The 22,782-nt window shown below is 40.9% G+C and overlaps 1 protein-coding gene across 3 annotated transcripts in view; it reads right to left on the bottom strand.

The window, feature by feature from the left end:
• Positions 1-2,496: 2,496 nt before the first annotated feature.
• Positions 2,497-22,782, bottom strand: part of COLQ (collagen like tail subunit of asymmetric acetylcholinesterase) — a 62,479-nt gene continuing 42,193 nt past the window's right edge. For 2 of the 3 annotated variants that reach the window (XM_075922129.1, XM_006133230.4), the window contains 7 exons: positions 21,480-21,560; positions 15,655-15,751; positions 13,898-14,037; positions 10,880-10,999; positions 9,882-10,002; positions 7,604-7,706; positions 2,497-4,586 (listed from right to left, as the gene is read on the bottom strand). In XM_075922129.1, the coding sequence (XP_075778244.1) occupies positions 4,517-4,586; positions 7,604-7,706; positions 9,882-10,002; positions 10,880-10,999; positions 13,898-14,037; positions 15,655-15,751; positions 21,480-21,560 (732 nt within the window). In that variant the 3' untranslated portion in view covers positions 2,497-4,516. The remainder of the gene's footprint in view (positions 4,587-7,603; positions 7,707-9,881; positions 10,003-10,879; positions 11,000-13,897; positions 14,038-15,654; positions 15,752-21,479; positions 21,561-22,782) is intronic. The other variant, XR_012901972.1, reaches the window with a different exon arrangement.

The raw sequence follows: 22,782 nt of genomic DNA, 5'->3' as shown, positions 1-22,782 counted from the left end.
GAGGAGAAAGTGGCCTGATTTGGATTCAGGACAGGGATGCAAGGCAAGAAAAGAACTAGGAGATTTCAGAAGCCAGAAAATGAGGGTGTTCAGGGGGAAAGGGTTATATAGAGAGAGTGGGGGCTGAAACTAGGGGGGTTGGGATTGGTTATGGACAGGCGGGAAGGAAAATAGGAGCAGTGGGTGAATAGGAGCAGAGGTGGCAGGGACAGGAACTGAATTGGATAGGAGCTCAGGGGGAGAAGAGCATTACTGAATGTTAGAAGCAGAATAGTTGATGGGGGGGGGTAGGAGGCAGGCTGAAGGGTCTATAACCATTAAAGTTACATCCCTCTAGGACCTGGACATGAACTCAGGAGTCCTGAGTCTCTGTATCCTTTGCTGTCAGCAGCAATCTGCAAAATGTGAGCCTCATCCCCTTTTAATGGCCTACTCTTGCTACCAGGAACTAAAGAGGTCCAAGTCTGTGCTGTAGAGCTAAAATCATGAGCCTGTTGATGACCTGAGTTGGGATATTAAATTTCGAGTAATTGACTAATCAAATAGTTGATGCATTTTGCATCGACTATTCGATTAGTAGATAGGGCACCTCCACCTTTGAATGTAGCAACAGCCATAAGGCTGTTGCTACACTTCAAAGGTGAAAGTGCCGCATGGAGCCTGGGGTCAGCTGGGGACACCACTGACCACGGGCTCCATGCAGCACTGCAGTTTTGAAACACTGTGGGGAACCCTGCATCAGGCTCCTCACAGCATTTGACAGTGGCAGCACTTCACGGAGCCCGGGGTCAGCTGGCAAGTCCCCAGTTGACCCCAGGCTCCATGCGAAACTCCTTCTTCGAAACCCCATGGGGAGCCCAGCATCAGGCTCCATGCAGTGTTTCAAAGCCCCAGCTCCGCACAAAGCCTGGGATCAGTGGGGGAGTCCCCAGCTGATCCTGGGCTCCATGCAGTGCTGATGTTTCGAAACGCAGCGTGCAGCCTTGGAACAGTCCAACTGGACCCAGGCTGCATGCGTGTTTCAAAGCAACACTGCCGCGTGGAGTCTGAGGCCCCAGGCTCCACGTGGTGCTGCCGCTTTGAAGCACCTCTTTCTCTTCCTCCCCCCTTGCTGCCTCTTTCTGATACAGGCAGCAAGGGCGGGGGAGGGGCGGAGAAGTGGCTAGTTGACTAGACTGTCGACTATCCAATAGGCATCTGCTTATCAGATAGTCGACTAGTCATCTAGTCGTTCACAACGCTAGACCTGAGTAGGGAGGTCAGTTTTATTCTACATGAAAAAGTGTTTTAATAGAAATTATATTTAAAAAAACTACATTAAAAAAACATTGTTCATGAAGTTAAGCATTAGAAAATGCCAGAATTAAGGCTAACTCTGGAACCTTAATTTGGCCATCTTGTGTGCATGTGTTATGATATAGTCTTTAATTACAGTATCACATACTTCATGCTCACTCACATCATGTGATTTCCTAACTTCTGAGTGCTTGACTTTGCAACCATTCTTTCAATATAGGTTTTTTTAGACGTTATATATTGCAGAAAAACTAAGGAAAAAGGGCCACTGGGATTCACAGAGTATCTCAGAGATTGCAGATGCATGAAGCAGTGAACTAAATTCATTGAGAAAGAGAGGTTTGCATGCAGGGGAAAGAACATTGAGTTATAAATGATGTTCTCCGAGGAACAGCGAGAAAGTGAATGTCATAACAACTGTTCATAAGGCACTGCAGAGCCAAAACCAAAAGTGCACAAATTTAGACAAAGGAAGAGCCTGCCACTATAGAAGTTTAGAAGTCTCTTTAAGCAGACTACGGATAATATGGATCAAAGGCTGCTACAGGGTTTTCAGCTGTGAAATTCTATAGAGGAGTTGGGCCTATTGTCTAGACTATGCGGAAGATTCGAAAGAGGATATGCAAACTTCATAGGAATTTGCATATCTTCTGATCTCACTTTCAAAAGAAAGTAATCAAGATGCATTTTTTTCTGCAATCCCTCCCCTTTTTTGAAAAGCCGCTTTTCCTCAAAAAATGAGGTTTATGCCGCTTTTCAAAAAAGGTGAGGGTTGCCGAAAAAACCACGTCTTGATTACTGTACTTTCTTTCAAAAGTGAGATCGGAAGAAGATATGCAAATTCCAACAGAATTTGCTTATCCTCTTTCAAATCTTCTGTGTAGTCTAGATGAGCCCTTGGAGCCCCCAGTTTTATGTTGTGAAACATAGGGCCAGCATTACTATAGCACTGCTGTAGCTTACACTTTCAGCTTGTACCAACATAAAGCTTTCTTACATGAAGGTTACATAGCTATTCAGGATATAAAATATTAAGGAAATGTACCCAAACCACACCAATCTAACTAAAAGATGATAATTTATTAACACCTCTGCTTAAAAAATGGACCGAAGAAAAGAAAAAGAAAGACCGATCATATGATCAGTGCGCTGGACTACAAACAATACCTCATAATAGCATAACTCATACAGGCAAGAGAGTCTCAGAGAACGAATTAACTGCCTTTATTTTTATACCAGCAAATTCCAATATTACAATGGGCATGCAGAATTAAAGCCATGTCTTCTACACACGTGGTAAAAGATATATGTATTTGTTGGTTGTTTTTATGCGTTATCATTGTAACATAACACCCACTTTTAGTTCACCTTTACAGAAGTAACTGTATATATGACAATGGTTCCAGCATGGTACATGTAACTCATGCATTTCAAACAGCCACATACAAGATTTATCACAAAAGCAGAAGAAACAAGTGGCCCATATGAAAATTAGAACTGATTGCGAGGCTTATCATCATGAATTCTACATGTCCTTATACGGAGCAGTTGCTTTAATTGCAAACGTGTTGCATTTTCATGTAGCATATTCAATATTCTTCCAACATAAAATTTGTACTTTAAACACCCACCAATAAACAAATACATAAATTACCCTGAATGCTATTGGAGTCACATACATTTGACCAACTTTTCTGAAAAACAAAAACAATATATATATAATCTGTACAGCATATGGACTGAAGGAGAATCCATTAACACACTATTATCAGTAGTCCTATAGAGATATGAAAGTGATAATATATACTCAGTGGTATTAAATGCTAGACAAGAGTAGAAACAGACAGCAATGGATAGGACAGGAAATCTGGAGTGTAGAACTTGACCGAATAACTGATTCAGATCAGGTGGATGAGGAATAGAAAGGATCTCTGGTATAGAAACCCAAGTGAAAATTAACATCTAAGGGTGCGTCTACACAGCAGGGCTTAACGCGAAATAAGATACGCAAATTGAGCTACATCAATTGCGTAGCTTATTTCAAAACTGGGAGCATTTACTCATCACTTATTTCAAAATAGAGCACTCTTCCTCCGACTTCCCTTACTCCTTATACAATGAGGGTTACAGGAGTCAGAGTAAGAAGTCTTCCAGCTTGACGGTATTTTGACATTATTTCAAAATAACTGCCTGCTGTGTAGACGTGGACTAAGTTATTTTGAAATAACGCTAGTTATTTCGAAACAATTTTGCTGGCTAGACATGCACTAAATGGCCATATTTTAATTTTCACAATATTTTTTATGTAGTTCTGGAAACTCTAAATCTAAACCATCCCACTCCGAGAAGATTCAGTAATAACACAGAAGACAATCAGCTTGACAAAGAATAAGAAAATTATTTATTTGTGTTAAATTTTTGCCTTCTTTTATAGTCTGATCTCCTCTCAAGAGACCACATTTCCTGGCCATTCCACAGTTTGTCCACCCAATCTGGCTATTGTGTTCAACAACTGTGGGCCCTGTAGGAATCACTTGCATACTTACATATATACACACATATATCTACACATCTCAATTTCTTATCTACTGTATAAACTGTCAATAAAGTCAATCAGTCCCTTTCCCTGATTTGCTGTCCTTAAAAACACTTATTGGACTGAATTCACCTGTAAGGGTTTTGGTTAATTTGTAGTCACAAACTATAATTCATGCGGATACAACGCATACAAAGTTCACATTGTAGTAAAGGAGTATATAGTCTCTATAAACACCGCATCCAGGATATGCCTTGTGTTTATGCTGAGAAAGTCTAAAAACAAAAACCCTGAAGAGTTTGTATGTAGGTCTAACAGTGCTAAGTCGAGGTATTGTTGTATTGTTACACAATATTCCTGTTTAGTGAAATTCAGTTTTCCAGTGGTTTAGTCTGGTGATTCTCACAAAGAGCAGTTCCCATAGGCAGCCATGTGAAACACAAGTCTTATTGGCAAACACTGTTTGACATTTTTCTGTTAAGACAGGATGCAGTGGTCCTATTTTCTTCCAGTCAGACTTATTTTTTTTTTAAAAGCACATCTCAAAGAGCCATCAGCAGCATGATAGTTGTTTTTTTCTCTGCACAGAGGTTGTGTAGATTTCCTAGTCCTTTTCAGATTGATGAAAGTGTAGCACCTGGTGTATCTGTTACATGTGGGATGCTACCCACCTCCATTTTTCCTTCATGTGAAATATCGACACTGTGTAGAGTCAATATAACAATAAGAAGTACACCGTAACTTTCCATAAGACCTAAGATAAAATAGAATGGGCATCAGTTGTAATGGATGAAATATTTGACCATTAATGCATTTTCTTTTCCTTTATACATTTACAAATATTATAGATGGATTGGTTGTGAATACCCTTTAGTATTCAAATTTCCAACACATTGTACCTGGAATAGCTTTCTGAAGAACTCAAGTCAATTCACATAAATATAATGTCAGGAAATTCCAACTACATCTGACAGCAATTTCTAGCTATGTTCTATGTCAGTCACTACTGCCAGTGAAGTTGATCCTGCAGAGTCTAATATACACTAGGCGTAAAATTCAGGCCCTATTGAAGTCCATGGGCATTTTTCTTATCCTACTTCCACCATAAATCTAATATATAAAGGAGAATGTTTGTATGTTTGTGCTCTAATAACTTGAACACAATAGCTACGTCTACACTGGCCCCTTTTCCGGAAGGGGCATGTAAATTTCACTAGTCGTCGTAGGGAAATCCGCGGGGGATATTTAAATCCCCCGCGGCATTTAAATAAAAATGTCCGCCGCTTTTTTCCGGCTTTTAAAAAAGCCGGAAAAGAGCGTCTAGACTGGCCCCGATCCTCCGGAAAAAGCGCCCTTTTCCGGAGGCTCTTATTCCTACTTTGAAGTAGGAATAAGAGCCTCCGGAAAAGGGCGCTTTTTCCGGAGGATCGGGGCCAGTGTAGACGCTCTTTTCCGGCTTTTTTAAAAGCCGGAAAAAAACGGCGGACATTTTTATTTAAATGCCGCGGGGGATATTTAAATCCCCCGCGGATTTCCCTACGACGACTGGTGAAATTTACATGCCCCTTCCGGAAAAGGGGCCAGTGTAGACGTAGCCTATAAGAGCTACTGCAACAAAACTTTGCATAGAATATTACCTTTCCTCCAGGAGAAAGTTTTAAGGTACTGTGGGAGGGTGTGATGGGGGCCCCACTCCCCGCCCTAACTCTGCTGGCGTCGGATCCGCACTTACGAATGGGGCTTTTCTTGCCCCGGAGCAACCTAGCAGCACCCCAGCTGTTCTGCCCCAGGCGTCCCCAAGTCAGCCGCTGCTGAAACTGACCAGCGACTGACTACAGGAAGCCCGAGGCAGAGTTGCTCTGCCCCAGGCTTCCTGGAATCAGCCGCTGATCAGTTTCAGCAGCGGCTGACTTGGGGACGCCTGGGTTTCTTAAGTTGAATCTGTATGTAAGTCAGAACTGGCATCCAGATTCAGCCGCAGTTGAAACTGATCAGTTTCAGCAGCGGCTGATGCCAGTTCCGAGTTACATACAGATTCAACTTAAGAACAAACCTACAGTCCCTATCTTGTACGTAACCTGGGGACTGCCTGTATATAATCTTAGGTAAATTACAGTGGGTCAATGAATGTCTTTCTATTAAATTAAATAGGCATTAGATTAGACCCTCAAATTTTGTGCCTCAAATTATATCTGCAAATTTGGAATAACAATACATATACATCATGATGAAGCACTTTGAGCACTGATGAAAAACACTGATTAAGTGCCAGGAATTATGATGTTTGTGTGTGTATGTGTGTGTGTCTGTGTAGGAGGCAGGAGAGAATTGTCTTAGATTCACTGATTTCAACTGAGCTGTGACGATTTATGCAAGCTAAGATTTTGACGTCAAAATTTTTATACAAAAGCAGTTTTGATTAGGTTTTTTTTAAAAAAAGATGACTTAAATGGTCTTTCACAATTAGCTTTACATCGAAGCTGAGGTATCTCATAAGTCACTAATGATTTTCAGTGTCTTCATTTACAGGGTACCCAGCTTAAGACAATGAAAGGGGGACTGATTTTTCAGAAGGGAGTTGCCCAGCATATTCTGAAAACCAGACCCCTGAAGACATGTCAAGTTATCCCCTAAAATTCAGACGTCCCAATAACTAGTCAGTTTTGTAAATCGTGCCCTAAGCAAACCAACCTATCAAGCAGCACAAACTCTTAGTCTGTGACTGTTTCAGAAATCGCACTCTATGAGGATTAACACAGCAGGCAGTTTGCAGAAATGTCCTGTAGTTTCTTTTCCCTGTCAATTAGCACATTATTGTTTCACAAACTATGAAGACTCCGAAGTTAATTTCATTTACAAATTAAATGTTTCCTGCTAGATAGTAATGATACCTGACAGTGAGATAGAGGTATGGCTATTGGAGGTAGAATGCTGACCAGAGGAAGCCACTTACACAAATGCAGACAAGGCAAATCAACAATAAGCAGATGCTGCAATGAAGTACTCTGCCAAGCAGAATTACAGCTTTGCATTTGTTATTTAATATTTTTGTAGATAGTTCTGATCTTTGAAAATGCCTGGACTAGGAAATGGCTGATGGGCTCAAAACCAAAGGAATCCCAGACAGCAGACGCAGAGCAAACTGGGCTCTTTCCCCGTATAGCTGATGTACACACAATGAAATTGGCGTTGTGCCTCCCCCCTCCTATCTTATACTGCAAATAATAGTATCCTGATTTTATAGTAGAAATTCTGGATTTACCTACTCTTGAAAAGATTATGAAATCTAGTCTAATGATAACATCAGAAAAGCAGAGATTCTTCTTAGTAAATTAAGGACCATTATTGATCCATATGTGCAGCATTTTTGTCCAACTCTCCTTAACCAGGATGGAGGCACATCTGTGACACAGACAGCTGGAATTGAACCAGGGACCTCTAGAGTGTAGTACAGATGCCTCTACCCATGAACTATAAAGCCAGCTAGCTCTCAGCTAAGGCTGTCAAACTCATTTATACTTTCTTTCTTTAAGTGATCTAAGTGCCACTACCTGGAACAGTAAACCATACCCCGAATGTGTGTGGGTTACACCTGCATGTAGCTGAGAGTAGACTTTAGCCCTAAAAGTCAATACAGTTAGCCTATATATGAACATCATTTCCAATTCATGCTTTAAACCAAACGTGCATTAGTGAAATACATTCTTGCGGTATTCTTTTGGTTTTAGTGCTTAATGAAAAAAAATAAAATGAAGATAGTTTTATCCATACCCAGGGAGATATGTTTTACATGTCAAATATCCAAAATCTTTTCCATCACAATCTTCTACTCCCTCATGTCGGTAGCCATCTCCACAATAAGCATGGTGACATCCTAATGAACATGCAAAAAAAGGGCATCTTCACAACTGAGACAACCAAGTCAGGAATACAGGAAAGACAAACAGGACCATATCGGTGTTTTTGAAAATCCCAGTCAGGGTCTCTCCTCAACATTACATATTATGCAAGTATATCTACTATAAGTAGGTTCCCCTACACAAAGGTATGTTATGCAGACCTATTATTTCTTGTAGCCATGGAATTTTGTAACTAGCAAGTCAGTTAGTTATAATGAATGTATGTTATAGCAAAAGGTTTGGATTAAACTTAAATACAAAATGTAGGTCTCTGACAGGCCAGGGAGCTTTGTTAACTTAGCTCTGGCTCTGTTTGATGTTCTGATGTTATGAAGGGATGGAATATTGTAATGCATAGTGATGTCAGCATTAGATAAAGCCTTGAAGGAGATAGAAAGAAGTTTAATGTTGAAAGACTTTGTAACTTTGTTAAAGTGACTAGAATTACCCTTTTGTCCCATGCTGCAATTCTGTAAATGTATTGTTTGTGTGAATGAGAGAGAGAATGTTTTAGGAGACATACGTGTGAAGGCCACTGCATGATCAAATGGTCAGAGGAGGGGCCAGAAACTCAGAAGCACCAAATAATTATCAAGTAAGTGAAAGCATGCTGATGACGCAAACTGGACCGAGGCAGACTGACGAACCCTGAAGTTAGTGGCAAGCATCCCTTGATAGGGAACCAATAACAACTTTTGCCGGAAGACAACACCCCTGAGGGGTCATCAGCATATGGACATCAAATGACCGTGAGAACAACTTCCTCTCGATAAGCATATGTCATAGGAAGATTGATTGTGATGTTGAATAATTGATTAAGGCCTGACTAGGCAAAATGCATAGACTTACATGGAAGGAAAATCCTATAAATGATGGGGTGTCTTGTATGGTTCTTCAGGGTTCTCATCATGCCAAAAGGAGCATCAGTCCGTACTGACAAGAACCTGGCTCCTTTCTCGCACCCAATCTATCTGTTCCATCAGCAAGACGTGTGTGTGTGTGTAAATGCATATGCTACTTTGTTATATTATCAATAAATGTGGCATGTTGCCTTATCCCCCTGAAAAAGATCCTGTGTGCTTCTTTTAAGCATAAATTTCTCAGTTAAAAAAATCCCTTGCATCTGTGCACAGTGATTGCCAATGCAATGTCAATATGCATGCAAGGTTACCCCAAGACAGGAGAGTTGAATTATTTCCAGTTCCAAGCAGCAGGAAGTAAGCTATTCAAGTCAGTAGCAAAACTCCCTTTGAACTTAAATGGGAGCAGGTCTTGGTTAGCTCCATACTGTGGTATACAAAGAAACCTTGGATTGGTAACTGTGAACTCACCTTGATTTTTATGGCAATTGCTGTAATCATTTTTGGCTGGTCAGCAACTGGCATTTGATTTTAAAGTCAGTGATTTTTTCTAAGTATAATTTTAAAAGTTGAGACCAAGTTCATTTAGCTGTGAGGCAAAAGTCAAAGGGAATATAATCATTGATTAAATGAGCATGCAGAAGGGGATATTTATGAAAACTAGGTAATTTAGTAACTGTTTATTTGTTAGAAGGCAACAAGTGACCAGCAAAATGAAAGCCAATTTACTTGGCATGAACCAGTCCTGAGTCGACCTAGAAGTGAATATATTCAGCCAAAATCTGATTCCACTGAAGTAAATGGCAAAACTGCAGTTGATCTCAATGGGACCAGGATCTGGCCCATTATTAATTTCTTCTAGCAGAAATAGGAACACTTGTGTCCCAATATCTTGGACAAAGTCCCAGCTGGGTAATTAGATCCTGACTACCTAAAATCATCATTTTAACTTCAACTGGTTAGAGCAGCCCTTCCTGTCTTAAATATTTATGCAGTACACTAACAAGGCACAGTCTTGCTTCAAAATCTTAATGATTTCCATAGAAGTTCTGTGTATAAATCAATTGCAGGATCAAGCCCTAGAAAATACACATGTCATGTTCTACCTCAGAGGTGATTCCTGTTTGTGAAGCATGAAAAGCATACTTGGGATCCTTTGTGATAAAAGATACTATACATACAAGATATTATGTTGCCTAGTGTTTAGAGCTACTTGCATGTCTGAAGGAAAATCGAATGCACTTGCATGTAGTATAAAGGAAGAAATAATATTGAATATATAGGACTTACTTATACAGTCATCTGTCACAATAGTATTGCCATCATCACATTCTTCCCCAGCCTGGATAATGCCATCTCCACAGGTGCTGCCATCCTCTACAGGGTAATCCACAGGATAGAAAGGGGTAAGCTATCCAAATAAACACATGACAATTACTAGACCTGAACTATAAGAGACTGATCATCATTAACAGGGTGTAGCGTAGTGGGTGACAGAGCCACATAGTTTGGATCCAAATGTGATCTTTGCCAAAGTTTGGGGTTTTCCAGGATTTGGTTTGGCCAACTATTGAGCCAGTTGGGATCCTGGGATCTGAATCTAAACTTCTTCAAGGTTTAGTGAAACGGTTTAGTGAAATGTCCTTCTTCACGGTTTAGTGTCCTTCAGAGAGACATTTTATATGACCTGCTCTGTGATCAGCCTCACATTATAACCAGGTGTTCAGATCATGTTATTTCAAGTTGTGCACTGAAAGAGTCTCATAAAGGGCCTGACTGATAGCCCACAGAAATTAGTAGGAACATGCCTGCAGCCAGTGGCTGCAGGCTACTTTAAACCTGGTGTGCTGCTGATAGTGGGAACAGGGTCCCCTGGACCCTTTTAAATAATCTAGGGGCAGTAGGCAGGGCTGGGGGAGAGACCCAGCCCCAAATTTTGGTGGCGCTGGATCCCCAAACCAGAAATATTCCTGGAACCCAGGCACCATGAGCCCATGTAGCTTGCCTCCCCTGTCAAAACCTGCAACCATTGTCAAGTTAATAGAGCCATGAGCTAAGGCTAAGATTCCAGAATTTTACTCAGTTTCAGCAGCTTTTCACTTTTTTGAATGAGAAATTTCTACAGAAAATATTTGGGGTGCTCAAACCCAGGGGAAAATGAGAATTTCTTTTTATTTTAATTTTTCTTTATGAAATCCAGCGTTCAAAAGCACGAAACTTGTTTTTAAACAGGTGCATAAATCTTCATGAAATCAGATTGTCTTCTGAGACAATCGTCATGTTTTTACCTGGACTGGAAGCCATCCGATGGGATCCTTGAAATACAGAGTTCTCTGATCTCTTCGAAATGCTAACGCATTTTCAGTGTTCACCCGGTCTAACTCCTCTTGATTGTTCACCACAAAAATCTGGGACACAGAAAGGGAAATCACTGAGAATCTTTTCATAGAGTGTTTCAGCCATGGGGTCTAGTTTGCAGGGTTAACAAACAGCTTTTCATAAGTTGCTAATCAAACAGAAAAATGATGTAATAGATTGATTCCAAAAGCGGCTCTGTATTCATACTACTATGCTAAAATGTAATCCAGTGCACTTCCAGGTCACCAAAGAACAACTAGTAATAGTTAAGAGAGATGAGTTTTAAAGAGCGTGTGCCTAAATTTCCTAGGGCCAAGTTTTAAAAGCTCAGTACAATAGCTATTCCCATAACAATGCTTGTGCAAGTCATTGCCTATTCAAAAGCTTATACACACACGTGCAGGGCTAGACAAACAGCAGTGAAATCTACTCGCCAGCCCTTCACTGCACATGACCGTGCCGCCGGTTAATGGGGTAACCGGCTGAAATCTACTCTCCATGGGCGAGTAGAAACAGTGATTTGTCGAGCCCTGCACATGCGGGTATTTGCAGGATCAACTGTAACCACCACCAGGAGTATTTGAACCTGAGATCTGTGGTGTTTAGTATAGGAGCGTCTACAGCTTGAGCTAGAAAGCCAGATGGCTTGCAACTTGGGCTGTATAGCTCCCTTGTTCTTATCTCTCGCCATATGTGGTCTAAGTGCCACTACATGGGACAGTGAACCTCACTAGGGGTGCATCTACACTGCACCATTATTTAGAGATAACTAGCATTATTTTGAAATAACAATGCGAGTGTCTACACAGCCATGCCATTATTTTGAAATAATTTTGAAATAACGGATGGCTTATTCAGAAATCTGTAAATCTCATTGTATGAGGAATAACGCCCATTCTGAAATAGCTATTGCGAAATAAAGGCATGTGTAAATGCTCCCCTGCTGCTATTTCGAAATAGCTGCTCCCCAGAGCCATTCTAAGTTATTCCTCCCCAGTGCCTCCTAGGACTCTAAATCAAGATAGCACATCTGCATTAGGGAAGCCAGCCTTGGACTAATTTTGAGGCTTCCCTTCAGTGTAGACATGCTATTTTGAAATAAGTTATTTTGGAATAACTATTCCGGAATAGTTTATTTCAAAATAAGCGTGCAGTGTAGATGTACCTTAGGTGTGTAGGTTACACAACTACAAAACGCATGTGAACAGGTTTTGGGGTGCGCATTGAGTGTGACAATGTTTCTTCATGCACATTTATTGCAAAATAAATAGTTAATTACACTGCTAAAACCCCTACTTGGCTTTTTTTACTTTGTTCAGACTTCACTGGCACTGAAATCTGTACTTCTCTATATGTGTCTGTTTCCATCCAAAGCAAATTCTTTAATTGAATAGAAAAATTAGTTCAAAACTAGGAGAAATAGAATGAGCTTCCCAAAGACTTTTATGTCTCGGTCATTGAAATTTGGCAGCAAGAGGCATTAAGCTGTAATCTCTTCCTTTAGAAGTTTAATCAAATTAATTTTAGCAGGATTCAAAACATTTTTAAATTAAGAAAAAGTAAATCGAATGCATCTGAAGAAAATGGATTTAGTAACAATGTCTGAGCCTGATTTCCACTAAGATAAACAGAATTAGTTCTTTTTTAAAAAAAAAATCAAGGGTAATTTATTTTTTACATAGCATGACAATGTCTTAGTGCCCCAAACAAAACTCAGCACCATTAAAATGGGAACTAAATGAAAAAGCCTTCAAATCAAATGAAGGAAGACTGTGAAGACTCCCCCACAGAGAACTGAGTCTGCAGCTATAAAACATTCATGGTTAAGAGGAAGATCCAATACAGTAGCTCTAACTTCAGTTGAATTCAAATGGCAGTTTTGTCTTCTCAACAGCTACAGATTTGACCCCTTCATATCCTTAACATTACAAAAGATCTGAAAATTAAAATGAGCCATAGTTACAGAGAATAGGATTAAGTTGTGGTTAATGACATGAAAAACCTGAGCTGATATTTTACACAAAGCCAACAGAGAGCTCCCAGAATGGAGGAGGCATTGGGGATATTGGGGCAGTGACATGCTGTGATAAGAATGAGTTGTAAATGGAAGTAGATGCTTACTGTATTATTCAGCTCTGGTTGGAGCCCTGCTCATAATGAAACCTAGAACGCAAGGCCCGGAAAGGTCTCTTGTGGTCTTTTATGGGTGCAGCTGTCTCAGAATGCCAAATTTCTTTAGAGTGATGTAGGGGAGGGCCAATGGTGCACAAAGATGGGTTTGAAGTAAAAGTGCAAATTTAAATCTAAATTCTTAACACTGAAGCGAGCAAGGACAAATGGAGTAAGCCAGAAGAACTGCTAAGGAGAGAGCATTGCTTAGCACGTGACGGGATGCAACCAACAACAACCCTGTTTTATTAGGATATGATGTTATGAATATACATGGCTTCCAAGCCTGCTTCCTTTATCCAGTACTCATTAAAATATTCAAATGAAGTGTCGATATAAAAGCAGCCTCAAAATCATAGAATCATAGAGCTGGAAGAGACCTCAGGAGATTATCAAATCCAGCCCCCTGCCCAAGGCAGGACCAATCCCAACTAAATCAACCCATCCAGGGCTTTGTCAAGCCAAGACTGAGGTAAGAGCAAATGTCTTCAATCCCAAAATAAGGAATGCCAGAAATAGGCTAAACCACATACCCAAGACAATGTTATTTCAATACAGTCAAAAGTATCCAATCACCCAAATCTTGGAGCTTAGTTATAGGATATAGGTCCCTCACCTAGACTGACTTTCAAAGTTTATATACTAGAAATAAAATGCTCAAACACATTGATGACATTAGGCAAGCTCTCCCTTTGATCCAGAAGTTTGACCAACACAGCGCCTTTGAAATCAAAGCACTAAGATATCATTTGCCTTACCCTCCTAACAAGCTGCCTTACCGCAGGGACTTTTGGAGAGCTGTGTCCAATCACGGATTCCTCATATGGTGGGATATTCACATTTTGTGGAGGTCTGCACAGACATCTTCCTGGGGGCCCTGGAAGGCCTCTTTCCCCTTTTGGTCCTATTGCTAGTTGTCCTAGAAAGCAAAAGAGCAGGCTGCCATGTTATGTTGTTACGGTACAGAATACAAACCAGACGCAGATGGGAACAGCTGCATGTGGACTTCATAATACCAATACGTTTAATTCTCATCTGTTTATGGTGTGGGTTTTGAAAGCTGTTGAGTATTGTTGTCTCCTGTAGACTTCACTGAGAGTTGCTCTGTGGAAGTAGGCCTTAAGAGGACCTATATTAACAGTATGGGGAGGGGCATAATCACAGGTAAAAGGAGAATCTTTAAACTTAAGCCTCAAGATCTCGGTTGCCCTCCCAGCAGTATGGAGAAAATGTGGCTTTGATATTTTTCTGCTGCTTCAATCTATGCTTAGGTGTTTCTTTTTGAGGACCTCATATGTATGAAGATCCATTCCCAAACAGCTACTAGGACTATAACATGTCCAAGCCGTTACAGATAAGGTAATTTTCACCCACTGAATAAGGTTAGAGGTGGCAAAAGAAAAGAGAAAACTGAGCAGATAAGCAGCAGCACAAACAGCAGGTACCCATTTAAAATATCGGTTTCCAGGCATTTATTTTTGTTTAAAAAAAAAGCCAGAAACCAAATGAACACCCTTTTTTTTTTGCTTCATTTTAAAGTAATTAAGGGAAAATCCCTGACTGTTAATATCAGCTATTGCTGCCCCAATATCAGCTGTTATGTTGTGGCACATGTCTAGCTTTCTTCATCTCCAAAGAGAAACAAAGCTGCCTAGGGTTTGTGTGAATTTGTATAATTTTCAATAATAAGATCTTCCACACATACCCCCTCCCCAAAATCTCCTAAAATGCACCACAAACACAGAGAGCACAGAGGCATTTTCAGCACACAGGAGAAAGAGAGAGAATCCTTTTAATTCTATCCTATTTCCGCTCCCCCCAATCTCCTCTCAGCTATCATTGTGGTATCAGTTACACCTGATGTCCTTCTCTTTTGCAGAGCGGTGCACGACAATTCTGCAGCAGGTGATTAGAAGGCACAACCTTGCTTTGTAAGCTGGAATATTTTGATGATCTACTATGCAGACTCACTAATTCTCCAAGGCTGCCATAGCTTTTCCTCTTCCACAAGCCCATCACAACAGGAGGGAGGTTTCAGGTAAGAACGCTCCCTCACGTGTGCTGCAAATGGCTCTGTGTTCTCTGCATTTTGAGTTCCTGGCAGAGATGCAGACAGAGGTTGGGGGTGAGAGGAAGAATCTTATTAATGACAATTATACAGATTCACACAAACCCTAGGCAGCTTTATTTCTCTTTGGAGATGAAGAAAGCTAGACATGTGCCACAACATAAAAGCTGATATTGGGGTGGCAAAAGTTAATACCAACAGTCAAGGATCTTCAGGGAACCTTATGGCCCAGATTATGTTTTTACTAAAAATATTAGCAACTATAGCAGGTGCTTCAGAGGAAGTAGAACCAGCATAATGGACTATTATGGAATAACCTGCCAATAGGGGAAGTCTCTTGCAGCTTGCAGCTGAATAACCAAGATATCATGGACATATCTGTACCTGATTAACAACATGGTACAGGTTAGGAGAGGGGATGAGGGAGGGAAGATGGGAAATATGACTACTAAGGGTGGCCTCTCTTACCTGATACAGAAGGTCCTGGTGGACCCGGTTGACCCGAAGGACCAGGCCTGCCAGGTGGGCCCATAATTCCAGCAGGTCCAATGTCTCCCTTTTGCCCCTAGCATATGAAAAACATTTACTAAAGACACAACAAATTATTATCTACTACATTTAACGTACACAAAGCAGCTTCACCAGTGGAAGCACATACATCGGTCACTTCATGCCCACTATGCATGGAGATACTGGAAGGGGAAAGATACTTTATTCTCATATAGCAATCAAGAGGAAAATCCCTATTGTGATTCTGTTCAAGACTAGACTTTTTCAATAGATCTGTTCTCTGTGTGTAGTCAAAGTTGTATGGTAGATATGAGTGATTCAAATTAGTTTTACGGTTTTTGACTTCCGTTGGCCATGCAGAAGGCATCGGAGGGTGGGCTGGATTCTACTGGACCTTGTGCCTCATCTACAGAATTGTTTACCAAATTCCAATCTATACCCGGGCAAAGCCTGCAATGGGTGGGTTTGTGCTGAGGTGACGGAGGAGGACATAATTTGCTGACAGTGGGGTTGTCCTGCAGAGCTTCTATAACTGGGAATGATGCACAAGGAGGGAAGCTTGATTATTGTTGCCTTGGCTGAGTTTTCAGGGACGGCAGAAAAAAATTCTTTTCTGCTGTCAGTGGAGCACATCTGATCTGGAATCAATGGGGCACAATAAACACGGAACCTTTTTAGTGTCACTTTTTGGGTTCTTTTTCTTTTTCAAAGCCACTAAGTGATTTAGGAGCCTAAGTCCCATTTATACAACTAATGTAGGCACTTAGAAGCCAAAATGCTACTGATGTTCACTTAGGTCCTTTGAAAATTTTTCCCTGGGACTGCACAGTGTCTGCCAGTTCTTTGCCTGTCTCTAGCTAGTATTGTCTCTTTCATAAGCTTTAAAATCACCCATGTAGATTTTAATACCTCCATCAGAAAGTAAAAGTAAATGCCAATTAGAAAAATGAATCAAATACAAATTGTTCAGAAATTCGGTGTCTTACTAGAAATGTTTCTAAGTTTAATATGACAGCACTTAGTTACATTTCTCTTGTTACCTGTCAAGTACCTGAGGTTTATATTTCTCTCACTTACTCTTTTTTTAAACTGATCCTGAATTCCATGGTGCATCATAGGCCAGGGGTTAACTTACTTGACCTTGATGCAACAAAACACACCATTTTGCATGGTAAAAGCCGTCTATATTGTATTAACTTTCCTTTAATCCCAAAGGTGCTGAATTCCAGTGAGGTGGTGTAACTCAAGGGTAACATACGTTCAGAGGATAACGACGGGCCACTGCATGTCTTGTTTCAGAGTAATAGAGAGAACACACTGCTATGTACACCAAAATAATTTTGTGTTATATAATACACTGTATCCCATGGATAACTTTAAATGTCATCTGCAGTATTTCAATAGCCAGGGCCCATCCAAAATCAATGCAGTATTCTTCCCTGTTCAAATAATTGCTGTTTCACCAATGAACCTTAGTATCTATGTGACTATTCATGATGATGTGCATGAATCACTCACATTATGCAACAAGCATACAAAACTGGTAGAGCTCAAAAATAAAAAAATCAAACCAAGAAACTTCCTAGAAACCCTCCTTATCAGAAGGAATACATGACAGAAAAAAATAAACTGTCATATACTGGATGGTTTGGAATGTGCTAGATTTCATGTGAAATATACTATAGATGAATAATCAACTAGCACTCCCTTGCTGGATGCAGATCGCGCAAACAAGGCAATCATTTACACCAGAATGTCTTTTGCATTGTTTTTTTCCACCAAGCCCTACAGCACTTGGGAAAGCTCTTCCCAAAGACAAAACTTAATCTTCCCGAGGGCTGGTTCCCTGCTGCTGGGAAGGGCCTTTCCCCATGTAACAGTATTTGCTCACTACTAATGTAAGACATTCTACCTTGTCAACAAAGAAATCCTGGACTGGCTACTTAGTATCAGTTTCCATGCTGAAAAGCAGAGGGAGGGGCTTTTTATGTCAGTTTGGGAGCTGTGAGGCAGTGACTTATGAGATCCACAGTCTGCCTGTCTTTTCAGAATGGATATGCCCCTGAAGACTCAGCACAGCGCTGAAGAAGCCAATGAGATAAACAAGATGGATCTTAGACTGGAACTGGAAGTAACACTTTCTTAATTTAGCTGCTATGCAGGCATTTATACAGGGATGTCAGCTGTTTCTGGAGACAGGAAATGACTCTGTGTGGGTGAAAGCTATCTTCTCTGTTTAACAAATAGCCATTTAAACACATATTTCCCATTTAGCACAGGCAACATATGTAACAGACAAGCCAGAAAAGCCAGAAAATAATGTTTTAAAGATTTTTTTAAAAACAGAAAATAAAAATAATTTCAGTTTAGCTGATCAACTACAAAAAGGGAAACCTAATTTTCAACCGTCAGGACATAAACTTAGTTCTCAAATTGACATGTAGACACCCAGAGAGTGCTTAGATGTTAATATCTAGATGTGGGATTTTGACTCCTAATTTAAGGCCAGATTAGATATCTATCATGCTGAGTGGTAGTTTATACCACAGCTACTCATATGATACAATGGGATTACTTATTAAATAAAGAATTACTTAATGTGACAAAGTTCCTAAGCTCAATAACTACAAGATCAAAAGTTACTGCAACTCCAAGTTTTAGAGCAAAACTGTGAGCACCATGCCTTATATTTGTTTCCCCATTAAAGGGTTAACACTGTCTCCATTCTTTTGGGTGGGAAACTTTAACACAGTCTAAGAATGATGTTAGGGGGGCACATAGCAACTTTTAAAAATTCACCTCTGACAGGGCAAAATGTTGCTTTTGTGGCATGCAACAGACTTACTTTGCATGATCTGCACTTGGGTAGTACTCCTATTTTTAGGATTAACTTTGCAAAAATACCTGGTATTTAAAAATTTCCCACATGGGTATGGCATTATCTGACTTATTGGATTTATGACTAATTATCTGACTAATGGATTTATTCCTCCTGACATTGAACCACTAGGAAATTAGTCCAGTGATTCCAGTATTTCAGTGCTAGGTGTAACCATCTTGAAAATAAAATACCTTCAACTGGCCACTGACCATAAGCTTCTTAAAGGAAGCTGCTGGAGCTCCTGAAACTGTATGCAAAAGTTATTGTTTAAAATTGATTCAGGATGTATGAGGAAATGTGTATTAAAATGCAACTGATGATACATATTCACTCTTCTGAGTTAGTAATTAATGTAATATTTTACATTTTCCCAAGTAACTAATGCAACTTGTATTGAAGTTTGCTTCCACTTCTGCATACAATTACCAGCTTTCACACCAATCCCAAAGAACCTGAAAATGTTAGTTCTATAAATATAATTATTTTGAACCCAAAATAAACACGTTACCTATAATATTATTTCATCTGGTTTATCTTGTACCAGCTTTAAATTATTTTTATTTAAAAAGTTGCTCCATGTCCTCTGTCACAATTTCAGAGTGCAAGGATTCATCTTTTTATGTAGTACATGATGACTGGCTCCATACACGTACCCAGCATGATTAGCCAACGTGATCTCGGTATCTACTCCATAAAGAGGAAGCAGTGATAAGAATGTTTTGTAACAGCCTTGTTTCTTTACATGTGGTAACCTCCAAAGCCCCTGCAATCTGAGCCATGGGGATGGTCACACCTATGCAAAATCCACTTGAACTAAAGAGTCTGCCCATGTAGATCCAATTGCAGGACTGGAATTTAAAATGGCACTGTCTGGCTGTGTACTAAGTGCTTAACATACAGCATAGACTGGGAACAGATGACATTACTATGATTTTGAAGTACAGATCAATGGTCCTTATGAGTCCACAAATGTATTAATCTAGTCCAGTTGGGTGCCAGGTGGCTCTTTTCCAATGCACACAAGCAGTTTCTCTCTGAGTCAAGATGGAGTAACTCTTGTCACTGTTTAGCCAAGCTGAATATATTTAATCTTACCTTGTAATTCAATTCCTTCAGCTCTAATCATTTTTCTTCTCTTCACTGAACTCCTCTAATTTGTTGATCTATTTCTGGCATGTGGTGCTCAGAGCTGAACGAGAGCCCCCAGTTACTTCAGCATTACTATTTCCCCGCTATCTACCTCTTACTACTGTAATTAGTTACATTTTATATTCATTCATCAATTAGAAGGCCAGAAGGGACCAGTGGGATCATCAACTACTCTGCCCTCAAAAATTGCAGTTTCCTCATCAGGGGCTCAAACTCCAGCCTCCTACATACCAGGTAGAACTATTCCCTACTATACTAATGAGGAAGGAAGAAAAAGTGCCCTCTGATGGGATTCAAACCCACACTCTTTGAATGACCTCCCAGCTCTACGGCTACGTCTACACTGGCCCCTTTTCCGGAAGGGGCATGTAAATTTCACGAGTCGTCGTAGGGAAATCCGCGGAGGATTTAAATATCCCCCGCGGCATTTAAATAAAAATGTCCGCCGCTTTTTTCCGGCTTTTAAAAAAGCCGGAAAAGAGTGTCTAGACTGGCCCCAATCCTCCGGAAAAAGTGCCCTTTTCCGGAGGCTCTTATTCTTACTTTGAAGTAAGACGTAGCCTACAAGTCCAATGCACTACAGAGCCACTAAAAGTGCACTTGGGTCTCACTGAGATTTGAACACAGTTTGCTGGGTTCAGAGTGTAGTATACCAGCCATTATACTTTGAAACCTCCAGTGTTACCCTTTCTTTTTTTTTCAATGCCTAAAGTAATGTGGCTATTTCCTGTACATAGTTCTAATTTTGCACTACTGGAGAGTTTGTTTTCAGTGATGGCTTTAATACCCTCCAGATCTTACCGTCTGCATATGTACTTGGTATGCTCCCTATCTATCTTTCCATGCCATTACTAAAGATGTGCAATAAAGCTGCCAGTGTCAGTCTTTGCAGCACCCTGCTGGACTCGGTCCCCAAGTCAGTAAATTGCCATATAGCATTGCCCATTGTTTACAGTCCCTCACACTCCTGGATCCAAGTGGCAATGCTTCAGAGGGATAGAAAGAAATATGTGTGAAGGTTAAAGACCAGCTTTGGGCCCTTGTGACTTCCAAAACTCTACACTTTTCCTTAGGGTGGAAATGGGATACCGTAAAGTGTATCCACAAATCCAAGTGGGTGAGAAAGTTAGTTGAGGAGATGGACCAGATGCAGGCCTCCACTACGGCCTCTCCAGTACCCACAGGTCCATAAAGCCAGCTTTTCTGGCCGGCTAAGAATTCATCTTAGCCTGAAGACTGTCCACCCCTTCTCACAGCCACCAATGGCAATGGCATTTTTGGAGGATCACTACCTGCTGATTATCTGTGGCTCCCAGAGCTGTCCTTTGGCCAACTGGCATCTGGAGGAAAATTAGAATCAGAAGCCCTGATTCCAAGTCAGCCTCAGTTTTGGGGAGTGAAACCACTGTTGTTCCCAACAATTTGGGTCCTGTCCTGTGCTGACTGTAACTCAGTGGGCCCGGAGAACTGGCCCCCTTAACTGAGTCTAGAGCCAGAATGGGGAGCCTGGTTTCCAGATCAGATGAGGGCAGAGTTGTGGAGCCCATCAGGTGCATGCTGCCAGGCTGGTTGGGATTCAGAGGTAAGATCACAGCCTTGTTACACTTAACTTAAAATCTTGTTATTAATAGAGGAAAAGTAACATTTCAGATAACATACAGCCTTTGACCCTCCCACTCTGACTGTATGACTGGCCAGGGTTGACTCCCACACAAATCCCAGAAAACTCATAAAGAGAAAACAGAATTCCTACTTGTTTGCCTCGTTTTCCTGGTCTTCCAATAGGTCCTCTGTGCCCAGGCACTCCAGGTTCTCCCTTTGGACCCATTTCTCCCTTGCGGAGGTGGGGGAATGGAGAAATAGAAGCAGGACTTGAGTACAGAAATGTGTATTACATTGGTAATACGTGTCTTATATAATACAGCAAATAATATAGCATGTTAAATATACTGTATGCTATTTCTCTATGTGCAGTCTGGCCCTAACAGAATATCATTGTTGTTGTAAAATAAATTGCCAGTTCATGGTTATAACAATATACTTTAAAAAATATTTTTGTTCTTATTTTTATCCCCAGACCCTCAGAAAGGTCCCTCATCTAAATAAGAAGCCAACTGGAGAAATCAGAAACAGATTAGAAGACATGGGGTTATCTAGGCAACTTGGCCAATGAAACTCTGTCTGACACATTTAAAAGTATCTTGCTTTGCTGCAAAAATCCCTAAGTAATACAATCCCCAGTAAGAAAGGTGGCCAGCTCTCTCCTCTGTTATTTTCTTCAGAAGTAGCCAGTATTTTCTTAACCTAATTTCCCAGACAAAATGTGATAATTGTTAATATAGGCCTTCCTTTAAGAATTGTGCCCAGAAAACAGTCTTTAAACATGGATTATAATTATTTGTCTAGTTCTTCATTAATGTAGGTACCAAAACTGGTCACGATAAGCCCTGCTATTTAACAGAACGTCATTCTGAACACTGCTATTGAATAATTTATGAAGTCACCAAGAGCTTAAAAACCTAAAGCGGCAGCAAGTTTCTAATCAAATAAATATTCCTGAAAAGAGAAATGACAAAAATTATCCTTGTCAGAGCCAAAACCTGTAATCTCCACCTAAAATAATGGTTCAATGCAGTGATTCCCAACCGCTGGGCTGCAGCCCGCTGCCAGGCCGCGCTCCTCTGTCCACTGGGCCATGGCAGCTCTGGGGGCAGGGCCTAGGGTACACCACTCTTGCTGTGGCTGTTGGGAGAGGCCTGTTGTGCCCTGCTTCTCAGCCAGCGAGCACCAGACAGGGGCGGGTCTCCTTCCGGCTGCAGCAGAGCGGTTCCCCGCGTGGCAGGAGGGTTGCGCAGAGGGAGGAAACCCTGCTTTGCTCAGCACTGGAGAGCTGAGAGGCGGGGCAGGCCACACCTGTCCCAACAGCTGCAGTGGGAGGAGAGGCACTGGGCGCTGTATCCCAGCCCCCACGCCCAGAGCTGCAGCGACATGGGCAGCAGCGCAGGGCTAGGTGAGGGGGACTGGGCAGGCACTGAGGGCTCCAGGGGCAGGACTAG

Source organism: Pelodiscus sinensis, chromosome 2 (genome assembly GCF_049634645.1).
Source record: "Pelodiscus sinensis isolate JC-2024 chromosome 2, ASM4963464v1, whole genome shotgun sequence".
Taxonomy (NCBI): Eukaryota; Metazoa; Chordata; order Testudines; family Trionychidae; genus Pelodiscus; species Pelodiscus sinensis.
The sequence above is the reverse complement of the archived record's forward strand: the minus strand, read 5'-3'. Positions and strand labels throughout refer to the sequence as shown.